General features: G+C 36.4%; 1 protein-coding gene across 7 annotated transcripts in view; it reads left to right on the top strand.

Moving 5' to 3' along the window:
- NIN (ninein) overlaps positions 1-26,554 on the top strand; it is a 199,541-nt gene that overhangs the window by 132,917 nt on the left and 40,070 nt on the right. For 5 of the 7 annotated variants that reach the window (XM_069091950.1, XM_069091947.1, XM_069091951.1 and 2 more), the window contains 2 exons: positions 19,357-19,470; positions 23,974-24,090. In XM_069091950.1, the coding sequence (XP_068948051.1) occupies positions 19,357-19,470; positions 23,974-24,090 (231 nt within the window). Of the gene's footprint in view, positions 1-19,356; positions 19,513-23,973; positions 24,091-26,554 lie in introns of those variants that run through there. The other 2 variants (XM_069091948.1, XM_069091953.1) reach the window with 2 other exon arrangements.

The following is a 26,554-nucleotide window of genomic DNA, read 5'->3' as shown; positions in this document are numbered from 1 at the left end:
ATAAGGAACTTATCAAAGTTGAACTATTAATGTTCCTACATGGAAAAACAATCATTGTAACTTGTGAAACTTTTCTCAGTATGAAAATAGTTGAAGTGAATATAAATATATATATATATGTATATGTATATATATATATATATATATATATATATGGCTATATAGGAGGGTATATGGGCGTATGAATAGATATGTGAATGTGTGTATATATGTTTACATGTATACATAGATAGAGGGCACAGGACCAATTTAATAGGAAGGGATGATACTTAAAAGGTGAAATTAAGAGGTGAGAGAGGAATATAATGAGAGGAGATGGGGAGAGACAGATTGGGGTGAACTATCTCATACAGAAGAGGCAAGGGAAAATGGTTACAATGGAGGGGAAGAATAGGAAGGCAAAAGGAAATGGGTCAACCTTATTCTCATTGAATTTGGCTCAGGGAAGGAATGTCATACACACTAAATAGGATATCTCATCCTACAGGAGAGTAGGGGGGAAGGGGATGAGAGGGGGGATGATGGAAGGAAGAGCAGGCTGGGGGGAGGGAAGTTGGAAGCACCCACTTTTGAAAAGTTACAGGATCAAAGTAGAGAATAGAACAAATGGGAGGTGGGATAGGAGGGAGGGAAATATAGTCAGTCTTTTACAATATATCTACTATATTAATGTTTTGCATTAGCTACACATGTACAACCTATACTGAATTTCTTATCTTTCCAGTAAGGGTGGGTGACAAGGGAGGAAGGGAATTAATCTGGAATTCAAAGTTTTAAAATCAAATTAAAAACATTATATATATACTATTATGAATGCTATTTACATGTAATTGGGAAATAAGTTATACAGACACTGGGACATAGAGATCCACCATGCCCTAATGGAAAAGTTCAAGGGGGTATGGGAGAAGATATGGGAGAGAGCAGATTGGAGGAGGGGATATCCTGTGGGACTGCTATTTTGGGGCGGTGGGTAGGGCAAAAACAGGGAGAAAATTTGTAACTCAAAATCTGGTGCAAATGAATGATGTAAATCAGAAGGTAATAAAGCATTTGAAAAAGAAAAAAAATTCGTTCTAAAAAACATGGGAGTGAGCACTCAGTTCTTTTTCACTGTGTTGGTGACTGGGAAAGTACAAGAGCATTGTCCATTACCCATAATTTATTCAAGCATGCTGTCATGAAACTAATGTACAGTACTGATAAACTTCTCCAGGCAACCATATTTTGCCATGATTTTCCACAAGCCCTCATGAATAACAGTATCAAGACCTTGGTCGGCTTGATGTACATTGTATACAGACCTCTCTTCTACTTCTGACATTTATCCTGGAATTGATGGGCAGTAAATAGCATATCAACCATTCCTGAGCCCTTTCTGAAGCCACCTTGGCTCTTGGATAGATGATCATCTTCCGGATGAGGGATCATCCTGTTAAGGAAGACTGGTAAGAATTTTGCCAGCAATGACTAAGAGTCTCCAAAATGACCCTCTGGGATTGTCACATGACAATCTATTTCCTTTCCCTTTATAGGGATGGACAATAGAAGCATCCTCGAACTCCTGGGGGATAACCTCCCCTTGTCATATAGCTGAGAAGATTTCAGTTAGCTTTTCTGTGAGCCCCTGCCTTGTAAATATCAGCTGAAATAGAATCAGGACTATGTGCTTTGCCGCATGCAAAGAACCTAATGGTATTCAAAACCTCTTCTTCACTTGGAAATTTGGCTAGAGGGGGATTGATTTCAACCTGAGGTATACAGTCTGTGTTTTCAGCTTTGTAATGATTTATTGAGAACACAATAGAGGTATTCAGCCCAACTCTCCAGGATCATGTCCTCATCACTAATCATTGTGGCTCTATGAGCACCTAGTAATTGAGATATACCACAGATCTTCATCCCATAAATAGCTTTCAGGGGCATCATAAAAGTGCCTTGAATTGTTACTATCAGTGTAAAACGGAATTTCATCTTTCTTCTTACTGAGCTGAGAATCCTATATTTCTCTAGCCTTCACTTTCACTTTGCTTTTAATGAGGCCAAATACTTCCTTCTTAGCTCGTAAACCTTATGGAATTCCCATTTTTCATTGAGCAGCTTCTGAAGTTCTAAATCATTTTGATCAGATCAGTCTAGATGTTTGCAAACATTCTGGCCCAAAGAAGTAATTGCAGTGCTGTATACCAAATCTCTGAAAGCTACCCACTTCTTTTCTGTTCTACTGTTGCCAACCAGCTTTTCATACAAGTTAGGAATGAAGCTATCATGCTCAGAGAAGTACTTTAATCTGTTGGCATTTTCTTCTGGTAGTTGTCTTACCTTTGGGTTCCTACTTTTATTGCATGCACAATTTGTTGCATTTAGATAAATCTTCATGAATAGTGGGCGAACAGTCAAGGATGGGTATTCACTCCTCTGTTGTCTTCAAGTGGCATATTTGGCTGGAGTTACATCTATTGCACATCAGCTATTTGAATTCTAGGGGTATAATTTTTTTGCAACTCAGGATAAAAACCATTTTTGATAGTCACTCTCTGGTGAAGTAATGTTGCCCAAGATCTTAAACTTGACCAACTTAGCTTCCCATCCCCACCATGTGATTGTTAGTATTAATTTAGACAGTAAAATACCAGAGTTAGGTGTTTCTGCAGCCTGAGAGTGAGATGAAATCTCAACTCAGCCCGGAAAGTCTCTATTGAGGAATCTACCCTTAGTATTCTCTAGGGAGTGTAGGCATTGAAAATCAAGTGGCATGTATAGGTATTGGCTTTTCTGTACATACCTGTGGCTCACTCTGATTATTCAACGTTTACTCTTTCAATAATTTTCCTCCATCTTTCTACAGGTATACAACATCAAAGGAATGTTTTTTTCAGGGGGATTTCCAAAATTGCCTAGGAAGGTTCCCCATAGTCCTCTCTGTGCTGAAAGCTTCTGCAGCTCCTTAAAAAAAAATTAGCCAGGGCAAGCTTGAAAGTTGTACAGCATAAATACATTATCAAATCTTTAAACAGGAAGGGAATTTTCTTGGCATATCAAGCAACCAACCTATGCTAAAACTAAAAAGGAAAGAAAACAAATGTTCATTAACCGTACATGAAATGGGACAAAGTACCTGCAGAGAGATCTAGGAGAGAACAAAAAATCAAAAAGCAAAGGATAGCTAACTAAGCAATGTTATAACAGCAACACAATCAGTACGCCTATATAACATAAGTTATTTTGTCCCTTTTTTGAAAGAGGACCAATGACATAATGAGGTGATGCCTTAACTAATGAAAAATTGAATTGAAGTGAGGCAGAGTTGCACAATGTTGTCAGCCTAAGTCCCTCTTCTTGAGTTGTCAATGTCCAGTGGCAGGACAAAAGTCACGATGACTGGTGATGACTTGGGATATAATGGATGACCTTGAACAAACTCTAAGCCATTCACAGTGCCTTCTTAGCCACCTTCGTGGCTGTAGAAATAAATTGTCCTCATCTGCCTTTTCTGCTGGGGAAAGCCTTCCCATGCTTGGTAAAAACATTTCTGTCCACTGACAGGTTTGAGGCCTATCAGTTACCGTCAGCCTGGTTTATCCCATCTGCCAAGATGTTTTCCTAGGTGTAGCCTCTCTCTTTGCAGGCTACAGCTTCTTAGATGAGATGAATCAAGTGGACACCAAAGATGGATGAGCTGCCATGAAAAGGTCTGGGTAAGCCCTCAAACCAGATGCTCTTCCTCCTGAACACCACATGTACCCCAACATAACAGCCATTACCACATATATGCTAATATATTGAGTGAAAAACAATTTAAAAGCTTTAATATGGATATTATAGTTAGGGGGAATCAAGATAGTGGAGTGAGAGGTAGCATTTTTTGCCTGAGCCTCAGCTACAGCTTCTCTAAGAACATAGAAAGCACGCCAAACCAAATTCTGATCAGGAAAACCAAGAAAAAGTCACAGTGAGTCATTTTTCCAGCCCAGGGAAACTTAGGGAGAAAAATAGAGATATCTATAGACAGTGGAGTGTGGGCCGGCGAGGAATGCAGCATAGCAGCAGTAGTAGCATGACGGCAGGAAGAAGTGGCAATTGGCTGTTGGAGTGGCAGCAACATTAGGGAGCAGCCCCACAGCCACGTACAGTATTAGGACTAAAAACCTCAGCAGAAAGATCCCAGGGAACTTCGGTATAAGCACAGAGAGTATTATCCAGCTCCAGGTCACAGTCCTAGGGCAGGGAGGAGCAGTCAGGGTCACAAGGGAACACAAGCCTACCTAGTTAAGGAGCATGGAATATGTTCCAGAAACAAATTCCAGCTGTGTATCTTCAAACCCAAGAGTGGAGATTCATTTCTAACCTTTAGTGCTGGCAAAGAGGACAGAGAAAAGACCTCTTCTGAGAAAACACCACTTTGGAAATTCACAGAAAATTCACAGGCCCCCGGACAGCATTATGACAGCAACAGCAGGACATAAAAAACAGAAGTTAGGCTGGAGAGAGAAGAGAAGACCCAATAGAGTACAAAAGTAAGAAAGAGGATGCACAAATAAGCAAACAAACAAAAAAGAACCTGACCATACGAAGTTACTATGGTGACAAGGAAGCTCAAGACACAAACACAAAAGACAATGCATGAAAATATCTATAAACAAAACCTCAAATTGAAAATTCAGATTATATACAAGTCCAACAAGAATTCCAGAAAGGCAAAAGGAGGATTTTTAGAAAAAGAATTAAATTTAATTTTAAATCATTTATATGATTTTTTAAAAAATCAAATGACTGATAGAGGATAAAGTGAGAAAAGAAATGAGAGCTGTGCAAGGCGGCTCTTCTTTGATTTATTTGTTTGTTTATTTACTTACTTTTAGTTTGCAACATTCAGTTCTTAAGCTTTTGAGTTCCAGATTTTCTCCCACTCCCTCTTCCCCCACTGTGATGTGCCACCTCTGGACCTGGCATCAACCAAGTTCCAGATGACAGCTAAATAACTGAACTCTTCAATGGGACCTCTTGGGACAGGGACAGTCCTATGTCCAATTTCCACTTGAAGTGGCTTTGGAAAAGAGACCTTTGCCCCTTGCCCCAAGATTTTGAGCCCCATTCATTCAAGGGGGGAAGAATGGGGTTCTTGAGCCCAAGCTCCCACCCTAAGCTATTGTTTTATACGAAGTTTTTCTATTATTCCTGTTATATTGTTGCAAAGTTCTGTTAACACCAGTTTTTGCACCAATTATCCCTAAACTTTCATTTATTGTTAATTTATTTTTGCTATGTAAGGGACATGAAAGATCTTGGGGCTGAATGTAATGGGAATATGAATTTGAAGATATTCCCTGTCCCTTAATAGACCTAGAGGAGAATTTGAAGACTTCCCCAGCTTTGAAAGTAAACTCTGCCCCCTAATAAGCTGAATGTAAGAACATGGAGCATGTGATGGAGGGAATGTGCTGAAGGGTAGAGCAAAGCCCACAGGAAGCTTCCCTGCTGTGAAGATAAACTCTGCCCCCTAATAGGCTGAATGTATTCACATGGAGCCTGTGGTGAGAGGATTTTGCTGAAGGGGAGCAGAGCCCACAGTAAGCTGGAAGCCAGAGCCAGAGAAGAGAGTGGTGGTCAGTCAAGGAGTCAGATAGGCTCCTGAGTAGATATTGATCTTGTATTGCTTTGTGGGAAGGCTAAAGGATTCTGTAGCTTTCAGTATTATAGCTTCTTAATATCTCTGGTACTATGATGGAATTGGCTTACTGGTTTTGGATTTGGTTTTCTGGTGTCGAAATAAATGCTTCAGTTCTGTTCTCTATATGGAGAATTTGGTATATTCTGTGATTGACCGTCATGTGATATTTATAGTCATGGTCTTTATTGTGATTGTAGGCACTGTAAATACTGCATTGGTATTACAGTCATCACAGATACAATGTGTCTGTAATTGTGTACAGTGCTCTCCTGGTTCTGCTCCTCTCACTCAGCATGAGTTTATATATAAGTTTCTCTGGATTATTATGAAGTCTGTCTGCTCCTCATTTCTTATAGCACAATAGTATTCCATTACATTCATATACCACAACTTGTTTAACCATTCCCCAATTGATGGGTGTTGCCTTGATTGTATGTACAAAAATATAGCAACTATTTTTGCTGCTATATTTGCTGCTATATGTCCTTTTCCCATTTGTATGATCTCTATAGGATAAAGCCTTAGAAGTGGTATTGCTGTTGCAAAGGGCATGCACTATTTTATAGCCCTTTGGGCATAGGTCCAAACTGCTCTTCAGAATGGTTAGATCAGTTCACAACTCCACCAGCAATTTAATAGTGTTCTAATTTTTCCATATCTTCTCTAGCATTTATCATTTTCCTGTTTTTTTTCATGTTAGCCTATCTGATAGGTATGATGTGGTAGCACAGAGTTGTTTTGATTTGCATTTCTCTAATCCATAGTGATTTAGAGATGAGGCCTTTATCAGAGACACTGGTTGTAAAAATTCTTTTCCAATTGTCTGCTTCCCTCTTAATCTTGGTTACATTGACTTTGTAATCAATTTAATGTAATCAAAATTATCCATTTTTTATTTCATAATGCTCTTGATCTCTTGTTTGATCATAAATTCTTTCCTACTCCATAAATTTGACTGGTAAACTATTCCTTGTTCTTCCAGTTTGCTTACAGTATTAGCCTTTATATCTAGATTGTGAACCCATTTAGGCTTGATTTTGGTATACATTGTAAGATATTGGTCTATGCCCAGTTCCTGCCATATGATTTTCCAATTTTCCCAGCAGTTTTTGTCAGCTAGTCAGTTCTAATCCCAGAAGCTGGGGTCTTTGGGTTTAACAAACAGTAGATTACTATGGTTATTGACTACCATGTCTTGTGTATCTAATCCATTCCACTTATCCGCTACTCTATTCCTCAGTCAGTACCAAGTTGTTTTGATGGCTGCTGCTTTATAATACAGTTTAAAATATGGTATGGCTAGACTACCTTCCCTAGCATTTCGTTTCATTAATTCCCTTGATAGATATTCTGGACCTTTTGTTCTTCCAGATGAATTTTGTTACTGTTTCTTCTAGCTCTATAAAATAATTTTTTGTTAGATTGATTGGTATGGCACTAAATAGGTAAACTAATTTAGGTAAAATTGTCATTATCTCAACCTAACCATGAGTAACTGATGGTATTCCAGTTATTTAGATCTGACTTTATTTGTGTGAAAAGTTTTGTAGTTGGGTTCATATAGGTCCTGGGTTTGTTTTGGCAGGTAGATTCCCAAATATTTCATGTCTACAGTAGCTTTAAATGGAATTTCTCTTTCTACTTCTTGCTTTTGGGCTTCAGTAGAAATATATAGGAATGCTGTGGATTCATTTGAGTTTATTTTATATCCTGAAACTTTGCTAAATTTATTTGGTGTATCAAGTAGTTTTTTATTTGATTCTCTAGGATTCTTTATGTATATCATCATATCATCTGCAAAGTGTGATAGCATAATCTCTTGTTTGGTAATCTGATTCCTTTGATCTTTTTTCCACCTTATTTGTACACGACATGTTTGAAAAAGAATTAATAGCTTGATAAAATATGTAGCAGAAAAAAGGAAGAAAAGAAGAAAATAACTCCTTATAAAAAAGATTTGGCCAAAAATTACAACAGGTTCAAGACCTCAATGAAGAAAATAACTCCTTATAAATTAGAATTGACCAAGTGGCAGCTACTTGGTGTCTTCATGAGACACCAAAGAAAAAAATAAAGTCAAAAGACTGAAAAAAATGGAAGAAAATGTGAACTACCTCATAGGAAGAACAACTGATTTGGGGAATAGAACAAGGGAGAAATAATTTAAGAATAATTGGAAGATCTTAGACATCATATTTATAGAAATTATAAAGGACAACTGCCCAGAAATATTTTAATCCAAAGGCAAAGTAGAAATTGAAAGAATCCACAAATAACCTCCTGAATAAAATCCTAAAATGATATCTCCCAGCAATATTATACCTATCCAGAACTCCGAAGTGTTGGAGAAATTACTGAGGGCAGCGAGCAAAAAGAAAAGTAATTAAATACTATGGATCTAGACAGGATCACAAAATACTTTGCAGCTGCCACCATTAATGAGCAGGGGAGTTGGAATATGATAATCCAGAAGGCAAATTGGAAGGAAGAATAACCTCCCTAATAAAATTGAATATACTGCCATGTAATGGGAATGTAAATTTATGTTGTTGTCATCTTTCTAAGATTATGTAGTATAAGATCTTCTCTGCCCCTAGGGCCTTTGGTAGGCTTAAGCCTGGTGCCTGTGGTGGGAGGCTTGTTTTTCAGGAGATACTTCAAGAGGGTTATTACATTTTCTGACCCAGGAGAAGGCTATATAAACCTTGATGTAAGGCTTTGCTTTGGGGCTCACTTTGAGAAATGTTGTGTGATTTGACCAAATGAGACTCTGGGCAGCCATTGAGAGCCCCCTGGCTTTGAAAAATCCAGATGTTGATGCTTCCCTTTCTGGTAACTGCCTAGGTATAGATGTAATGGTTGGACAGTTGGAGGCCTGTCTGCCTGATCTGTTTGTTTCTCTGTCTTCTTGTAATTTCTGCTTGTAACCTGACTTTTCCCCCTGAACTAGGTAAATGGTATATTTGATTGATTAAAGCAAGATTGTTAACCCATTTTGAGTTGCTTTCCTTTAGAAAAGCAGATCTAAGAAACTGTGTTGGCAGCCACTCTGGCTATGCTTGCTGCTTCATCCCACCTCCCCCCCACCCCCAAAATTTGACCATGTAATGAAATAGAGGACTTTCAAGCTTTCTTGACAAGAAGACAAAAGCTCAATTTAAAAAAAACAACCTCTCAAACACAAAATCCAAAAGAAGCATAAGAAGGCAAACATGCAGGACAAATCATAAAGGATTAAACAAGACTGAATTATTTATATTCCTATATAGGAATAGAATCCATGTAACTCATCAGAACTTTATCATTATCATGGATATTAGGAGAAATCTATTCAAATGGAGCAGGTTGTGATGATATCAGAAGAGCACTAGAAGGGTGAAAAAGAGGGATACATTGGCAAAGAGGGAAAGGAAGAATACGGACAATTATCTCACATAAATGGGATGCACAGGCAAAAGTTTATGCAGTAATCTTTTGTACCTTCTTTTCTATTTAGCAATTCTACATTTTAAGGAGTTCTCTTTGAATTTTTATGCATCTTTTTCTCTTTGGCCAATTCTGCTTTTTAAAGAGTTTTCTTCAGTTGATTTTTGACTTTCATTTACTCTTAGCTGTATTCTCTTTTTTAAGATGTTATTTTTTCAGTATTTTTTGTACCCCCTTTACCAAGCTTTTAACTCCTTTTTCATGATTTTCTTACAATACTCTTGTCTTCCCACTTTTTTCTTCTTTTTTTCTTATTTCATCTTTAAAATCCTTTTTGAGCTCTTTCAGGGCCAAAGACTTATTACTAATCTTTCCTTGAGGCTTTACATGTAACCACTTTGGTTTCATTGTTTTCTACATTTGTGTTTTCATCTTGTCTGTCACCATAGTAGCTTTCTGTGGTCAGGTTCTTTTTTGTTGTTGCTGTTTGCTCATTTTCATAATTTATTTATTGACTTTTAACTTCATATTTAAGGTGGCTTCTACAGTTCCAAACCTGAGGTATTTCATAGGGCTGTTTTCAGAGGTCGCTCTGGGGGTCTTCAGGCTCTCAGTTCTTCCAAGGTGACATGATCTAAGAACAGTGTGGTCACTGCTCTTCTGGCCTGTGATTTGGTTTGTGAGTAACCACAAACACTCTTTTCTTCCCTGGACCTGCAACAGGACAGCATAACAGATCCTCACTCCCAGTACCAACAAAGGGTCACCTATGATTTTTTCCTGACCAGTTGACTGTCTTCCCCTTACAACTTCTGTGCTGAGAACTCCAGAAACTGCTACCAAGTCCTGTTGTTGGCTTACTGGGTGTGGCCTGCACTCTCTTTGCCAAACATGGGCTGGAAAATGATTCACTATGACTTTTCTTACATTTTCATATCAGGGCTTTATGTGGTACATTTTTTAGATCTGTTGGAGAAAATTTTTTGTTTGCTTTTTGTGTAGCAAGGAGAGAGGTGTTTAATGTACTTTCCCTGTTACTCTTTCCTCTTTATCAGTGTAGTTCTTTATATTTTTTCTTTTTCTTATTTTTTGGTGAATACTTTTGTATTTTTTCTAATTACATGTAAAAATAGTTTTCAGCATTCATTTTTTGGTAAGGTTTTGATTTTTAATTTTTTTCTTCCTCTGTCCTTTCCATGCCTCATTCCCAAGACCAGCAGGCAAGCAATCTGATATGTTATACGTGTACAGTCATGTAAACATATTTCCGCATTAGTCATGTTGTGAAAGAAGAATCAGAACAAAAGGGGAAAACCATGATGAAGAAAAAATAAGTGAAAATAGTAGCTTTGATTTGCATTTAGACTCCATATTCTTTCTCTAAATGTGGATAGCATTTTTCATTATCAGTCTTTTAGAACTGTATTATTTCATTGTATTCCTTAGAAGAACTAAGTCAATTGTAGCTGATCATTGCACAGTGCTGCTGTTACTGTGTACAATGTTCTGCTGGTTCTGTTCACTTTACTCAGCATAAATCTTTCCAGATTTTTTTAAATCTTCCTGCTCATCATTTCCTGTAGCACAATAGTATTTCATTACATTCATATATCACAACTTGTTTAGCCATTTCCCAATTGATGGACATTCCCTCAATTTCCAATTCTTGGCTACCACACAAAGAACTGCTATCAATATTTTTGCACAAATAGCCCTTTTCCCTTTTTTATGATCTCTTCGGGATACAGGCATAGAAGTGGTATTTCTGGATCAAAGGATATGCACAGTTTCATTGCCCTTTGGGTGTAGTTCCAGATTGCTCTACTGAATGGTTGGATCAGTTCACAATTCTACCAACAGTGCATTAGTCTTCCAATTTTCCCACATCTTTTCCAACATTTATCATTTTCCTTTTTTGTCATGTTACCCAATCTGATAGGTGTGAGGTGATACCTCAGAGTTATCTTAATTTACATTTCTCTAATCAATAATGATTTAGAGAATTTTTTCACATGACTATAGATGGGTTTAATTTCTTCATCTGAAAACTACCTGTTCATTTCCTTTGGCCATTTATCAATAAGAGGAAGGACTTGTATTTGTTTAAATCTGACTCAGTTCTCTATGTATTTTAGAAATGAGGCCTTCACTGGCTGTGGAAATTGTTTCCCAGCTTTCTACTTTCCTTCTTGACTTGGTTGCATTGGCTTTGTTTGTGCAAAACCTTTTTATTTTTATCTCATCAAAATTATCTCTTTCGCATTTCATAATGTTCTTTATCTCTACTTTGTTCATACTTTGTTTCCACTCTGTAGATCTGAAAGGCAAACAATTCCTTTTCTCTCTTAACTTGCTTATGCTATCAACATTTTTGGCTAAATCATGTGCCCCTTTTGACCTTATCTTTGTATAGTGTGTGAGATGTTGGTGTTTGCCTAGTTTTTGCCATACTATTTTTCAGTTTTCCCAGCAATTTTTCTCAAATACTGATTTCTTATCCCAGAAGCTGGAGTCTTTGGGTTTATCAAACAATAGACTACTACATCATTTACTAATGTGTTTTGTGTGTGTAACCTATTCCCTGATCCATCACTCTATTTCTTAGCGAATACGTAATTGTTTTGATGATTGCCATTTTATAATACAGTTTTAGATCTGGTATGGCTAGGTGTTCCCTTCCTCTGTATTTTTTTCCATTAACTCCTTTGATATTCTTGACCTTTTGCTGTTCCAGATGAATTTTTTTATTATTTTTTCTAGCTCTACAAAGTAATTTTTTGGTAGTTTGAGTGGTATAGCACTAAATAAGTAAATTAATTCAGGTAGAATTGTCATTTTTATTACATTACTTCTGCCTAACCAGTTATAAATAGAAGTGTTGGTGATTTATATGGGTTAATCTTATATCCTTCAATTTGCTAAAGTTGTTAATTATTTCTTTTTTTTTTTTTAAGCAATTGGGGTTAAGTAGCTTGCTCAAGGTTACACTGCCAGTTATTATTTTTGGGTGTGGTGCTGAGTATCTGAACCCGGATTTGATCCAGGTCATCCCAACACTGGAGCCGGTGCTCTTACTCGCTGAGCCACCTGGCCGCCCCTAAGCAATTGGGGTTAAGTAACTTGATCAAGGTTACACAGCCAGGTGTTTCTGGGTGGGTGCTTGTATCAGCAATGCCATATTCACAATGCCTGTAGAGATTACAAATATGCTGATATAATTATCCATCATAAAATACATCATGCTTGCCATATGGGGAAATAAACTAGAAAATTTATTAAGATACCAAAAGACTGAGTCCCAAAACCAGAAAGTGAAAGCCATCAGAGTAGTTATGATATTGGCACAGATAGATAAAGTAGAAAGCACCCACATTCTCAAGCCTTTAAAACAGAACAGGCTACCTCAGGCAAAGGTCCTCCTCTCCCCACTCACAGCAACCACCCAGCGTCCTGGAAGCGCGCTCCCAGCAGCTCCGGCCCCTGGCAGTGCTCAGCAGGAGTCCTTAGCAGAAAGTCCTTAGCAGTCCTAACTAAAAAAAAAAAAAAAAAAGGGCTTCGTGCTGCCACTGCCTCTGCTGCTGTCGCCGCTGTGGCAACCGCCGCCAACCGCCGCCAGCCACTGCAGGACCGCTAGCTCGGCTTTCATTTTCTCTCACTTTCCGCTTTCTCTTGCTCCGCCCCTTCCTGCTACGTCAGCAAACCGCAGGACCGCTAGCTCGGCTTTCACTTTCTCTCGCTTTCTGCTTTCTCTTGCTCTGCTATGTCAGCACGTCCATGGGGCATGGAAGATCTTTAAATCCCATAACTCTTACAGTGCTAAGTGTCTGAGCCCGGGATTCGATCTCCGGGTCTTCTCAACACTGGAGCCGGTGCTCTTACTCGCTGTGCTACCTGGCCGCCCCCAAGTTGTTAATTATTTCAAGTAGATTTTTAGTTGATTCTCTTAGCATGCCATCATATCATCTGCAAAGAATGATAGTTTTGTTTTCTCATTGCCTATTTTAATTTCTTGAATTTCTTTTTCTCATTGCTAAAGCTAACATTTCTAGTATAATATTGAGCAATAGTGGTGATAATGGGCATCCTTGTTTCACCCCTGATCTTTTTGGGAAAACTTATAACTTATCCCTATTACATATAATGCTTGCTGATGGCTTTAGATAGATACTGCTTTTTTTTTTTTAAAAGGAAAACTCTATTTCTATGTTCTCTGGTATTTTTAATAGAAATGGGTGCTGTATTCTGTCAAAAGCTTTTTCTGAATCTTTTGAGATAATCATATGATATCTGTTGATATGGTCAATGATGCTAATAGTTTTCCTAATATTAAACCAGCCCTATATTCTTGGTATAAATCTCACCTGGTCATGGTATATTATTTTGGTGTTAAATTGCTATAATCTCTTTGGTATTATTTTTTTTTAATTTTTTGTATCAATATTCATTAGGGAAATTGATTTATAATTTTCTTTCTCTGGTTTGGCTCTTCCTGGTTTAGGTATTAGCACCATATTTGTGTCATAAAAGAAATTTGGTAGAATTCCAAATAGTTTATATAGTATCGGAATGAATTGTTCCTTAAATGTTTGGTAGAATTCACTTGTAAATACATCTGGTCTTGGAGATTTTTTTCCTTAGGGAGTTCATTGATGATTTGTTCCATTTCTTTTTCTTAAAGGGAGTTGTTTAAATATTTTATTTCCTCTTCTGTTAATTTGGGCAATTTATATTTTGTAAATATTCATCAATTTCACGTAGATTGTCCATTTTATTGCTGTATATTTGGATAAAATAGCTCCTAATTATTGTTTAAATTGGTGGTGAATTTTTTTCTCATTTTTTAACACTGGTAATTTGGTTTTCTTCTTTCTATTTTTCAATCAAATCAACCAAAGGTTTATCCATTTTATTGGTTATTTCCACAAAACCAGCTCTTAGTTTTATTATTAGTTCAGTAGTTTACTTACTTTTTCAGTACTTTTCTTACTTTTTTATTAATCTCTACTTTGATTTTCACAATTTCTAATTTGGTATTCAGTTGTGGATTGTGGATTTTTAATTTGTTCTTTTTCTAGCTTTTTTTATTTGCATGCTCAATTCCTTGATCTGTTCTTTCTCTAGCTTATTCATGTAATCATTTAGAGATATAAAATTTCCCCTAAGTACTGCTTTGGCTATATCCCATAAGTTTTGGTGTGTTGTCTCATTATTGTCATTCGTTTTCATGAAATTATTGTTTCCATGATTTGTTGTTTGACCCACTCATTCTTTAGTATTAGGATATTTAGTTTCCAATTAATTTTTAATCTATCTTTCTATGGCCCTTTATTGAATGCAATTTTTATTGCATCGCGATCTGAAAAGGATTCTTTTAATTATTTCTGTCTTTCTGCATTTTGTGAGATTTTTATACTCTTGTACATGCCCAATTTTTGCATCTGTACCATGTACCTCTAGGAAATTGGTATATTCCTTTCTATCCCCATTCAATTTTCTCCAGAGGTCTATCATATCTAACTTTTCTAAAATTCTATTTACCTCCTTAATGTCTTTCTTGTTTATTTTTTGATTAGAGTTATCAATTCTGAGAGTGAAAGGTTGAGGTCCTCCACTAGTATAATTTTGCTGTCTATTTCTTTCTGCAACTCACAAGCATAGTTCTTAACAAACTTGTGATAATAAGTACAAAATCCCAGAAAAGTTCATAAATCTCTTAGGTTTTGTGAGCATGGATATTTAAGATATTTCTACCTTCTGTGATATTTAAGATATTTCTACCTTCTATGAGTCTATTCACAGTTTGTTGTAATATGCTGAAGCCTAAATACTTAACAGAAGCTTTTAAAAATTGATCTTTGTAGACAGCTTCAGATTAACTTCCTCCAACCAATTCAACTCTTTCCTCAATCTTCCCACACTATCTTTACAAATTTTGTTATCAAAGTATACCAAAACTTTCAGGTAATGGATAGCTCTCACTACTTTGTCTCTTAGAAAGTGGCTAGCACCTTGAACCATACATGCAAAGTGGTACAATCCAACTAGAGAGATGAAAACAGTCTTTTCCTTTTCTTCCTGAGACATGGGACTTTGATAATATTTACTTTGCAATACCAAGGTTGAAAACTATTGGACAATCCAGTGTACCTTGAACCTATGGCATAGTGTATTAGTATGCTTCAATTTTTCTGTTTTAAATCTAGTATTTAAAACACATTCATATTTTTCTATTCTTCTTTTTTACCACCCCCACTGGTAATGCATCAGGGTTCCTGGATTCTTTGATGATGCCACTAACCAGCATTTCTTTGAGATAAATTAAATCTTTCAACATGAAGACTGCTTGTGGCCTCTGTCTTTCTTTTTTAATTTACTTATCTACTTTTAGTTTACACATTCCCCTGACTTCCAAATTTTCTCCCTCTCCCTCCTCCCTCCCGCCCCAAGCAGCGACTTGCAATCCGATATAGATTCTCCAAATACCTTCACAATAAACATCAGTCAAGTTATAAAGAGGAATTATAGGCAATGGAATGAACAATAAGAAAGAAGGAACAAAACAAAGCAAAATAAAATAGGACAGCAAGTAGTCTGCTTCCCTCTGCATTCAGACTCTGTAGTTCTTTCTCTAGATGTGGATAGCCCTTTCCTTTATGAGTCTTTTGGAGTTGTTTTATCACCTTGCATTGCTGAGAGGAGCCCAGCCTATCAGAGTTAGTCGTCACAGATAGTGTGTCTGAAATTGTGTACAGAGCTCTCCTGGTTCTACTCTCCTCACTCAGCATCATTTTATATAAGTCCCTCTAGCTTATTATGAAGTTTGTCTGTTCCTCATTTCTTACAGCACAAATAGTATTCCATTACATTCATATACCACAACTTTTTTTAGCCATTCCCCAACTGATTGGCAACCCCCTGAATTCCAATTCTTTGCCACCACAAAAAGAGCTGCTGTAAATATTTTTGTACATATGGGTCCTTTTCCCACTTGTATGATCTCTTTGGGATATAGCCCTAGAAGTGGTATTGCTGGGTCACATATAATTTCTCTTTTTTTTTTTCATTTTATTTTATTCAGTTTATTCACAATAAAATTTTATTCAATTTTATCACAATAAAATTTCCAAGGAAACTTCAGGTCCAACCTGTCTACCTGTGGTCTCCTCAGTCTTATTACTCCTCAGGGAGTTTTGCATTAGCCATGGATCTAGGACCCAGGCTTCTGACCTGTGTCTGTCTTAGGCCTTCTTCAGTGATCTGGAGGCTCTTCCTCAAGCAGAAACCCCTCAAACTGCCAGTTCCTTACTCCTGGCCAGATTCCCTAAGGTTTTTCCTCAGCCTCTTTCTACCTACTTTCAGGTAGTCCTCCTAGACTTTATGAGATTTATCATTAACACCTCCCACAAGTTTGGGTATTGACGGAGGATACTGAGTCTCTAATCACTTGTCTCTTTTAATGAACTTCTTCCCAGCCACTTATAATCAGAATTAATTCCTCAATGATTATCATATTCCTACCCCATAACACTCTTCCCATCTAGTGATTCTGAACCCCTGTATATCATAATACAAACCTTATTTCCCCTGCTCCTTTTCCTTCTTTCTCATTCATATCCCTTCAGTTTTACCCTTTCTACTCTGTTTCCTGGAATGCCTGCTTCAGGGTTAATAGACTTGCTTTTATATTAATTTTTTTCCTTTCTCACTCCTTTCATCTTCTGATATTCAATGGCATTTTCATCTTGACCTGGCATCTCTGACCAGCCTTTCCAGTGCTATTTGCACTTTTACTCCTGTACTTTACCACCCCCCTCCAACTGCTTAAAAAACCCTCACTAAATTGGAGTAATGCAGCTAGTTATCATCTTATATGTCTGCTTTCTTTTATTGCTAAACTTGAGAAAGCAGACCACAATTCTTGCCTCCAGTTTTATCTCGCCACTCAGTTCTAATTCTTCTGCAATCTTGCTTCTCACCTCATCATTCAATTGAAGCTGGTTTTTTTCCAAGTTACCAATGATCTCTTATTTGCCAAATCTAATGGCTTATTCTCAGTCCTCATATTCCCTGACCTCTACAACTTTTGACTCTCATAATCATTCTTTCCATCTAGATCCTTTCTTCTCACTAGGATTTCATGACATTATTCTCTTCTGGTTTCCTATGTGACTGAGCCCTCCTAGGTCTCTTTTGTTAGATCTTCTAGGCCACTTTTATTAAACCATGGCTATTCCCCAAGGATCTGTCCTTGTTCCTGTCCTCCCCTTCCCTCTCCTCCCCTCCCCTCCTCTCCTTTCCTCTCTTTTCCTCCCCTCCCCTCCTCTCCTCTCCTCTCTTCTCCCCTGTCTTCTCCTCTCCTCTCCATGTATTATCTCAGTGATATCATCACTGATCAAGAAATATTTATTAGGCATTTACCATTTGCCTTATGCTGTGTGAAGCACTGGAGGTATAAAGAAAGGCAAAAGATAGTAAGTTCCATTAAGGAGCTCTCGATCTAATGGAGGAAGACAACACATAAAAAGAGGAGGGGAATGTAAGGGAACCCCCATTCCTGGGGAACTTCCAAGGAGGTAAATAATGAGATGGCTTATCCTCACACCTCCTTAAATGAAATATCTGGGAGGAACTCTCACTGTTCATCCTCCACCCTCATCAATTGATCACACTCATCACAGTTGATTCTCCTATCTATTCATAAGTCTAGATGTACATTTCTTTGGGGGATGAGCATAAAAGCCACTTTCCCTAATCACTCCAAGGAGAAATGGAGTGATCTACCCTAGATCTGTAAGGTAACAGCTTCAACTTAGTCAACTTAGCTTCCCATTCACACCATACTTTTATTGAAGGAAGGACCATCATGGATAGCTTGCAAATATCTTTATCAAATTCAGCAAGATAGTAATCTTGGAAGCCATACATATTAGTTTTGGCATTAGAATGGTGGTCAGAAAAAGGGATATGAGGACACTCTCAAGGTTTCTCTGAAGAACTTTGGAAGTGATTGCATGACATGCCCAGGACTGGCCAGTATGGTGTCCCTTATCAGAGAAGGTGCTGTGTTCTATGAGGAAAACAGAATTGAAGTAGCTTAAAACAAATGCAAGATGCACAGATTTAGAGAATCTACCCCAAATGTTCACATGGACTCTTTGTACTTGAATTGTAGTAGAGCATTCTGAGGTTATCTTGGCTTGATCAGTCACCGTTGGGCATACTGTAACTTGACTCTAACATAGTGATGTCATTTTGTTTATGTTTGAGAATGAAGGACAACAACCAATCAATCATGCCCTCTTAAGGTTGGGGGTACGTATACAAAATAAATAGTTATTTTGGTTTAGGGGGCAGGATACCTAACACCTGAGGAAGTCAGTAAAGGCCTCTTCAAGGTAGTAGAAGAGACTTTAAAGAGTATATAATTTTTAAAAATTTTAGTTCTTTTTTGCTTTTTTTTTTTGGAGGGGGGAAGGTAGGGTAATTGGGGTTAAGTGACTTGCCCAAGGTCACACAGCTAGCTTTGTGTTAAGTGCCTGAGGCCGGATTTGAGCTCTGGTCCTCCTGACTTCAGGGTCAGTGCTCTATTCACTGCCCCACCTAGCCGCCCCTAAAGATTATATAATTTAATCTTTTCCCTTTAAAAATAATGAAGCTAATGATAGGATCTTGTCCAAGGTCATAAGTAGTAGAAGCACCATTCATCTAGATCTTCTGACTCTTGATTCAGTACTTTTAAAAATTATCCTGTGCTGCCTTTACATATTGATTCAGCAAATATTTTTAAATGTCTACCACGCCAAAGAACTTGGATAGTCTTTTACTTTTTGTGCCTCAAATGATGGTTTGGAAAATTTCATGGTAGTCATTATCAAGAGACCAAAGGAAAAGATTTTAGTACTATTTCTGCTTCTAATTATCTGTGTGGCCTGGAGCAAGTCAGTTGATATTCTGAGTCTCTGTTTATTCAAGTGTAACATGAAGATAATAACACCTATCTAAATCATGTCACACTTGTTGTAAAGATTAAATCAAATGTGCTAATACATATGAAAGCTCCTAGTAACTTATAGAGTGCTCTCTGCAAATATAAAGCAGCATCAACTTCAGTTTATGTGTAATGGTTAAAGAATGCTATGTTGTTAGATTTGTACTTCCCAGACATTTGTTGTCGTGCTTTACAAACATTGAATAGTCTTAGCATGTTTTTTCTGGCCCTAGAATGAATTATGTCATTATTTAACAATGTTCTCTTTCAGTCATCTGATGTGGTATCTTCCATGGAGACAGAACTATCTAAAATAAAGATTCAAACCCATGCTGTTGAAAAGGAAAATTTCTTTCTCAAAGATGAACTGGAGAGAACGAAACAAGTAAGGCAGCTTGCTGCTTAAATGACTTCATAGAATAATTGTGTGAGTTTTTCTCTTCCTTCCTTCCTTCCTGCCTGCCTGCCTGAAATGGTTGCCACTGAATGGTTTGGCTTGTGATTCAGATTTTAATGCAGAATAGGTAAGGATATGAAGAAGTTAAAAAAAATTATAAAGATTTGCATTTATTTTGGATTTATAATGTTTTGTTTTGTTAATGTAAAAATAAATCATCCCCAATTCTACATTTGACTTTTCAAGGACTCTTATTCCAATTTAAATTAATGCTCCTTAAGTGACAAAATAATGGTCACTGAATTTATCTTAGAAGAGTTTTATTACTTATAGCTTGGATTAGTGGTTTTTTCTCCCACTTATGAGTAACTTAGCTTTTCCAATCCACTATGCTTCTTCTATGGGAAATGCAAAACCATTGTTCTAGAAATATAAGTCAATTATGGGATATCCTTTTTTTAAAAAAAATAGTATTCTTAGGGGCGGCCAGGTAGCACAGCGAGTAAGAGCACCGGCTCCAGTGTTGAGAACACCTGGAGATCGAATCCCGGGCTCAGACACTTAGCACCCACCCAGAAACACCTGGCCATGTAACCTTGAGCAAGTTACTTAACCCCAATTGCTTAGGGGCAGCCAGGTGGCTCAGCGAGTAAGAGCATCGGCTCCAGTGTCGGGATGACCTGGATCAAATCCGGGCTCAGATACTCAGCACCACACCCAGAAATAATAACTGGCCGTGTAACCTTGAGCAAGTTACTTAACCCCAATTGCTTAAAAAAAAATAGTATTCTTGATCATATTATACAGATTCTGAACAAGGCAGCATGGTATAGTGGACAGAGCATTGAAATTGGGAATAGGAAGACCTGGATTCAAATCTCACCTCAGATACTTACTAGTTATGTAACCCTGAGCAAGTCACATGACTTGGGCTTTAGTTTCCTCATCTCCTCTATGATCCTATCCAATTCTCCATTTCTTACCCTATAATCATTTTATTGGATGTAATAATAATCCAATGTAATAGAAAAACCCTGACCTCTCTTTTCTTTTCTGTCATAAATTTCTCACTTTGCACACTACTTTAGCTCTTTTGATCCATGATGGTACTGTTAAGTCAGTTATTAAGGACAAGAAAAATATGCTTCATTGATTATGGATAGGGGATAGAAACTGGACCTGATTTTTCATTGGTATAGAGTATTCCCAAGTAAAGAAATTGTCTGTACTAATGAAGATTGTCACCTCTGTAATTTACATTCTTAGAAGGTAGCATAGAGATTTGAAAAGTTAAATGACTTGCCCAGTGTCATATAGCTAGCATGTGTTAAAAGTGCAACTTGAATTCATGGCATTCTGGCTTCAAGCCTGGTTATCCATTATGCCACATTGTTACTCACTGCAATTATGGAACCTATTACACTGAAAATAAACCAGTAGAAATAGCATTAACAAGTTACTAATGAAACCAGAGTTTACAGTGGACACGAGAAAAAATTGCAAGCTACTTCTAGTGAAGCAAATAACCCAAATAGCAGGTTCATGTTGCTTCCTTACTGGACCACCATTTTTATCCGGTGGCTATGGTGTACAGTATAGGAGTCTTCACTCTCCGCCTCCAAAAGTTTTTTTTTACTCTATCAATTATACTGAATTTGTCTCCATTTTAAACTGGAATTGGTGCTGTTTTGTACTACTGCTACCACTACTGCTGCTACTACTACTGAATCTAAATGTGGGAAGGAAATCTTTAAGAATAAGGTATCAGTTTTGTTTTTGAAACTGGAAGGTTGAAAAGAACAGAAATGGGAGAAAAAATACTAATTGTGGGTTGTGAGAAATGTATAAGAGATGGAAAAAATAATGCTTATCCTTTCAAATAGTTTCTAGAAGAACACTGAGACATTTTGGAGGCTATGTCTTGATTTCATTGAGTTCTTAGGGGTGGCAATACACTATCATCACTGCCATTTACTTACTACTCTCTTTGGGCATACTCCCAAACGTACTGCAAATCTATATATGGTCAGAAAATGTTTTAGCTTGATTTTATTACAAAAGTTGATATTTAAATCATACAATGATACTGGTTTATACTCATCGATTTTGCTAGTGGCTTGTTTTGATAGGGTTACAAATTTTAAAATCATGTAGAAGCAGCATATATTCCATTACAAAAAATTATTTTAGTAGATATAAAAAATAAAATTCCTTTCAAACAACTTAAAATTATTTAAAATTAACTTAAGAGAGGATCATACTTTATTACTATCTTAAAAGTCTCCAATATATAATAAGATACTGTGCACACGAGGAAGGTTTTAATTATTCATTCTTTTCACATAGTCTAACTTAGACATATACACATACTTAATTTTTTAGTTAATTTTAAAATAAGGAACACTGGCACAAATGAAAAAAATGGACATAATGAGAAATAATGATTCTTAGAAGTCAAAGGAGCACAGGTAAACAACAGACAAATGACATGTTTTTTTAAAGTCTTCATTTCTGACCCTAAAGAAAATAGATGTAAATTGTGTTAGGAAAAGAATTGGCATAGTGGTTTTTGATGCCTTTACACTTTTTTTTCTGCCACTTCAAGCCCCAAATCCCAGTTTCTCAATTCAGTGTCATGGTAACAAAACCCAATTCTTTCTTCATTCCTTGTGCTGTCCTTTCTCTATATAACATAATGCTTACTATATGTTCACTATTCAATAATATTTTGCCAGGTTCACTGAGTCATGTAATTTTAGAATTGACAACAACCTCAGTAACCATCTTGTCCAATCTGTTTATAAAATTAAACACAATTTCTGTCTCATACTTTAAGCTAGATTTCAGAAAACATTCTTTAAAAATGCTTATTGATATTTTTAAAATTTCAGTTCAGCAGGTTAGAGAAACAGAAAACATTTTGTGAATCTAATTATAATCTCCTGGAGTTTTTATATAGACTGAAATATTACTATCCATTAAAATGTTTTATTTATAAATACCATTTCATAAATGCAACTTGATATGTTGTGAAAGGATTTTGGTCCTTCATCTTTTTCATATGCCTAGACATCTAGGTTTCTCTAATTTTCAGAGTAAATTTTCTAGAGTGCTAAGCTATAATGAAAAGTTAGTCAAAGAAAAAGCTCTAGGTGAAAACTAAATTTTTGATAATGTGAGAATATTCTTCCACATCTTAATGAATGGAATTTTCTCTGTTACTTTGGAAGGGGTACCTACTATGTTAAGCTAATTTCTTCAAATAACATAAATCCTTTTCCACAAAAAATAATTTTAGGTGCTATTATGTGTCACAAAATCTACTGAATTCTTTATTACAATGGTAATATATTTAAGTTAGTAGTTGTGGATGTTCTTATTCTACAAATCTTCCTATTCTTTTCTGTAATGATAACAAAAACCAACATTTATATAGTTCCTGTGATGTGCCAGAAACTGGGCTTTACAAATGCTGTCTTGTTTGGTCCTCACAACAACCCTGCAAGATAGGTGCTGTTATTAAACCTATTTTACAGTTAAGGAAACTGAGGCAGAGATTAAGTCACTTGCTCAAAGTCACACAACTGATAAGTATGTGAGACAGGATTTGAACTCAGGTCTACCTGAGTTGTTCCTGCCCTGTGGCCAGGTTGTGAAGGGCTTTAAAAGTTAAATGGAGTAGTTTATATTGTATCATAGAAGCAATAGGAAGCCCTTGGAGTTATTGAGAAGGGGGATGACATGATCAGAATGACACGTAATGAAGATCTCTTTGACCGGAGTGAGAAGGACAGGATAGAGTGGGAAAAAGACTTAAGGCAGGGAGAACCATTAAGAGGCCACTTATTAAGAGGCAACAATCCATGCCAGAGATAATGAAGACCTGAGCTAAGGTAGTAGCTGTATGTGGGTAAAGAAAGAGTAGATAAAAGAAAAGTTATTTAGGTAGAAAATATAAGATTTGGTAGCTACTTTTATTTGTGAGGTGAGGAGAGTGAGGAGTCAAATATAAACACTGCAAGATTGGAAAATGATGATGCATTTGACAAAAATAGGGAAATGTTGAATTTGAAATGTATCTGAAATATGTAGTTAGAAAATATCCAATAGGCAGTTGGTGATACAGGATTGAATTTCAGAAGAGATTAAGGCTGTTTTTTCACATAAGGGATGCTAGGCCCATGGGAGATGATGAAATTGCCAAGGAAGAGAATATAAAGAGAGAAGAGAAGAAAGTCCAGAGCAGAAATTTGAGACTGAGAAGTATTCAACTAGGTTGAGAATATAAGGCAAGGAAAGAAAACTGCAAAAGAGGATAAAAGAGAAGTTTTGTGTTTAAAATGAAGGTGGAAGTCAAGAGTTCTGTCCATTTTTCTTTCCTATACTTCCATTTTAATAATAGTTAACATTTTTGTACACATAATAGACTTAAAATTTGAGGTAAGTTAATCTTTTGTTTTGTCCTCCCCCCAATATGCATTATTCCCATAGCAGTTAGCAAAATTAGGATTTCTAGAGAGCAAAATTGCAACTATGAAGCTGGAACAGAAGTCTTGGGAGGACCAGAATGAAACTCTGAAATCACAACTTGCAGCTTCCCAGGAGAAGGTAAAAATTTCTTACTTTTTTCCCCCCTTGTCACTGCATCTTTTATGTATATTGTTTTATTTCATTTACTAAAAGGAAACAATGCAGATAACTAAATTGACATAATAATACATATACATACAAGAAATATCTTTAATTACATATTTCTAAACCCTTTCCAGTGACCTATTTACTTTAAGCAATATTTGTCATGGTTATAGTACAGTGAAAGAATTTGAAACTCCCTTCTTCAAAATTTCTTGTTGGAGGGATCCTAATTATCAAAATATGAGAGTAATAAATGTATACATGTGCTTATACCCTAATTTGAATTTCCACTTGACAAAGATGGTTTACAGTTATATCTTATACTATTTATATTTTCTTTTAAACTTTCTCTATGGCTAAAACTTTAATTTAATTTCTCAGGGTAAAAATTTAATAAATTTCATTTTATTTTTATACAAATGTTCTAATGTGGGAATATATTGAAAAATCTATTAGATCTTCAAGTGTATGATAACTATTGTTACTAGCAAATAAATTTAACTCTGAATTCTTCGAGTCAATACTCAGAACTTAATCAAATGTAAGCTTATTATGTGTTGTTAGTGTAATTTTATAAGAATATGAAGTCAATAAGGAAAAGTGATATTTCTTTTTTAAATTATCATTTCATTACCTCATGGTCTTTGATTATATTTCTAGCTTCAACTTCTCTCATTAGCACCATACCATCTTTTCAACTCCAGGTATATATCTCCACCTGGATATTTTTGCCACCTGGATGGTTCAGCATTTTTACCCCAAAACCTGCCCTGCCTCCTGATTTCCCTCTTTCTGTTGTAAACATTAGTTGAAAACTTAAAAATCAGTTTTTTTCTCCTTCCTCTCCACTTACATTTAGTCAGCTACCCACTGTCATTATTTCTACCTCCATTCACCTCAGTTCACTCCCTCTCTTTCTGCTCCCTTTGACACCATCCTAGTTCAGATCTTAACTACCTCTCGCTTTGGACTGTTGCAATTGCTCCCTAGAAGGTTTCACTAATTCATTTTTCCTGCATGGAATTGCCAAATTAATTTCCATGCTATATATGATCACAGATCCAGTCACTGCTCAGAAATGCTCATTGGCTCCCCATTGCGTACTGAGTAGTCTAGATTCTTTTCCCTGGAACTTAGACTCTCCTCATTATAGTTTTCCAGTTTTATTTCACATTACACTCCTTCTTAACCTATATGCCAACAAAACTAGTCTGTTTACCATTTCTCCAATTACATTCCATGCTTTTCTGCCTGAATATTTTTATTCAGTTTACTTTCACCTAAATAGCCTTCCTATTTTTCTCTATCTGTTGAATCCTATCTGTAGTTCAAGGCCCAGTTCACATTCGACTTTGTTCATAAAGCCTTCCCTGATCTCTCCCCATAGCCAAGGGTGATCTCCCCCTTCCTTGAACTTTTAATAGTTTTGTACATTATAAGTTTCTTGAGAGTTGAAGCCATATCAGTTCAAGAGCCATGAACATTGTAAGAGTATATTTGGTTAATTGATTGTAATTTTGAATCTGTAATAGATCAAGTTTGGTAACCCTAACAGACAGCTGAGAAATTTTTGCGATGCATTGTTCCACATGTTCAACATGTTATCATCATTGAAAGTCATTTAGTATTATCTAATTATGCATAATATCAACCAAACATTCTACAGAAGTTTGTTTCTAGCCTTCAGTAGCAAATCTAGCATTGACAGTAACATTAAACCGAAGACTGAACAACATTATGTTATATGAATCATCCTAGTAGCAAAAGAATGACTAAAAGAACTCAAATTAGAATGTCGAAGAGCCACTTTATAACTTTTGGCTCTCATCACAGTACTCTAATGTACCTAAAGGCACATCATAGATAGCCTTTTCTTTTTTGGCCTGTGTTTATCTGGTTTGAGAGGATAGAGAACTATCTTTTTGGACATCCATCTAGCACATTATGTGTTATGAACCACATTTATATTCCAATTTTAGGTGTTCAATAACATTCACTTAGGAACCTATGGAACGATATTATAATTCCTTTTTTAAGATAGTAAGGTATAATATATGAGCAAGTTAATTGATTATGAAGATAATGATAATAATGAGCTTATTTCCTGAATTCACCAAAATGTGACACATTCTTGTCTTCTACTGAGCTAAAAGACAAAATGAAAGTGCAGAATTATAATACATACAATCCTTTCTTTACATCAGTTGACTTAATTTAAAGAATTCTTAAAGAAATCCACATTCCAAAAAAAAAAAAATCACCTATGTTAACTTTAGTGTACAGTATTAGTGCTTTCTCTTTTTCTCCATACCACCCCCCCACTGCCTTGTGTGGCCTCTAACCTTCTAATAAATAACCTCTAATAAAAAGAAATGTGTCCTTTAACCATGTGCTGGCCCCCTCCCTCCACAGGTGGGCAGCCCCCTTCTTTCCTCCC

This window comes from Petaurus breviceps, unplaced genomic scaffold (genome assembly GCF_028583685.1).
Source record: "Petaurus breviceps papuanus isolate PSGF00001 unplaced genomic scaffold, PetGlider_PUasm1.0 189, whole genome shotgun sequence".
NCBI classification, from domain to species: domain Eukaryota; kingdom Metazoa; phylum Chordata; class Mammalia; order Diprotodontia; family Petauridae; genus Petaurus; species Petaurus breviceps.
This window is presented reverse-complemented; position numbering and strand designations above follow the sequence as displayed.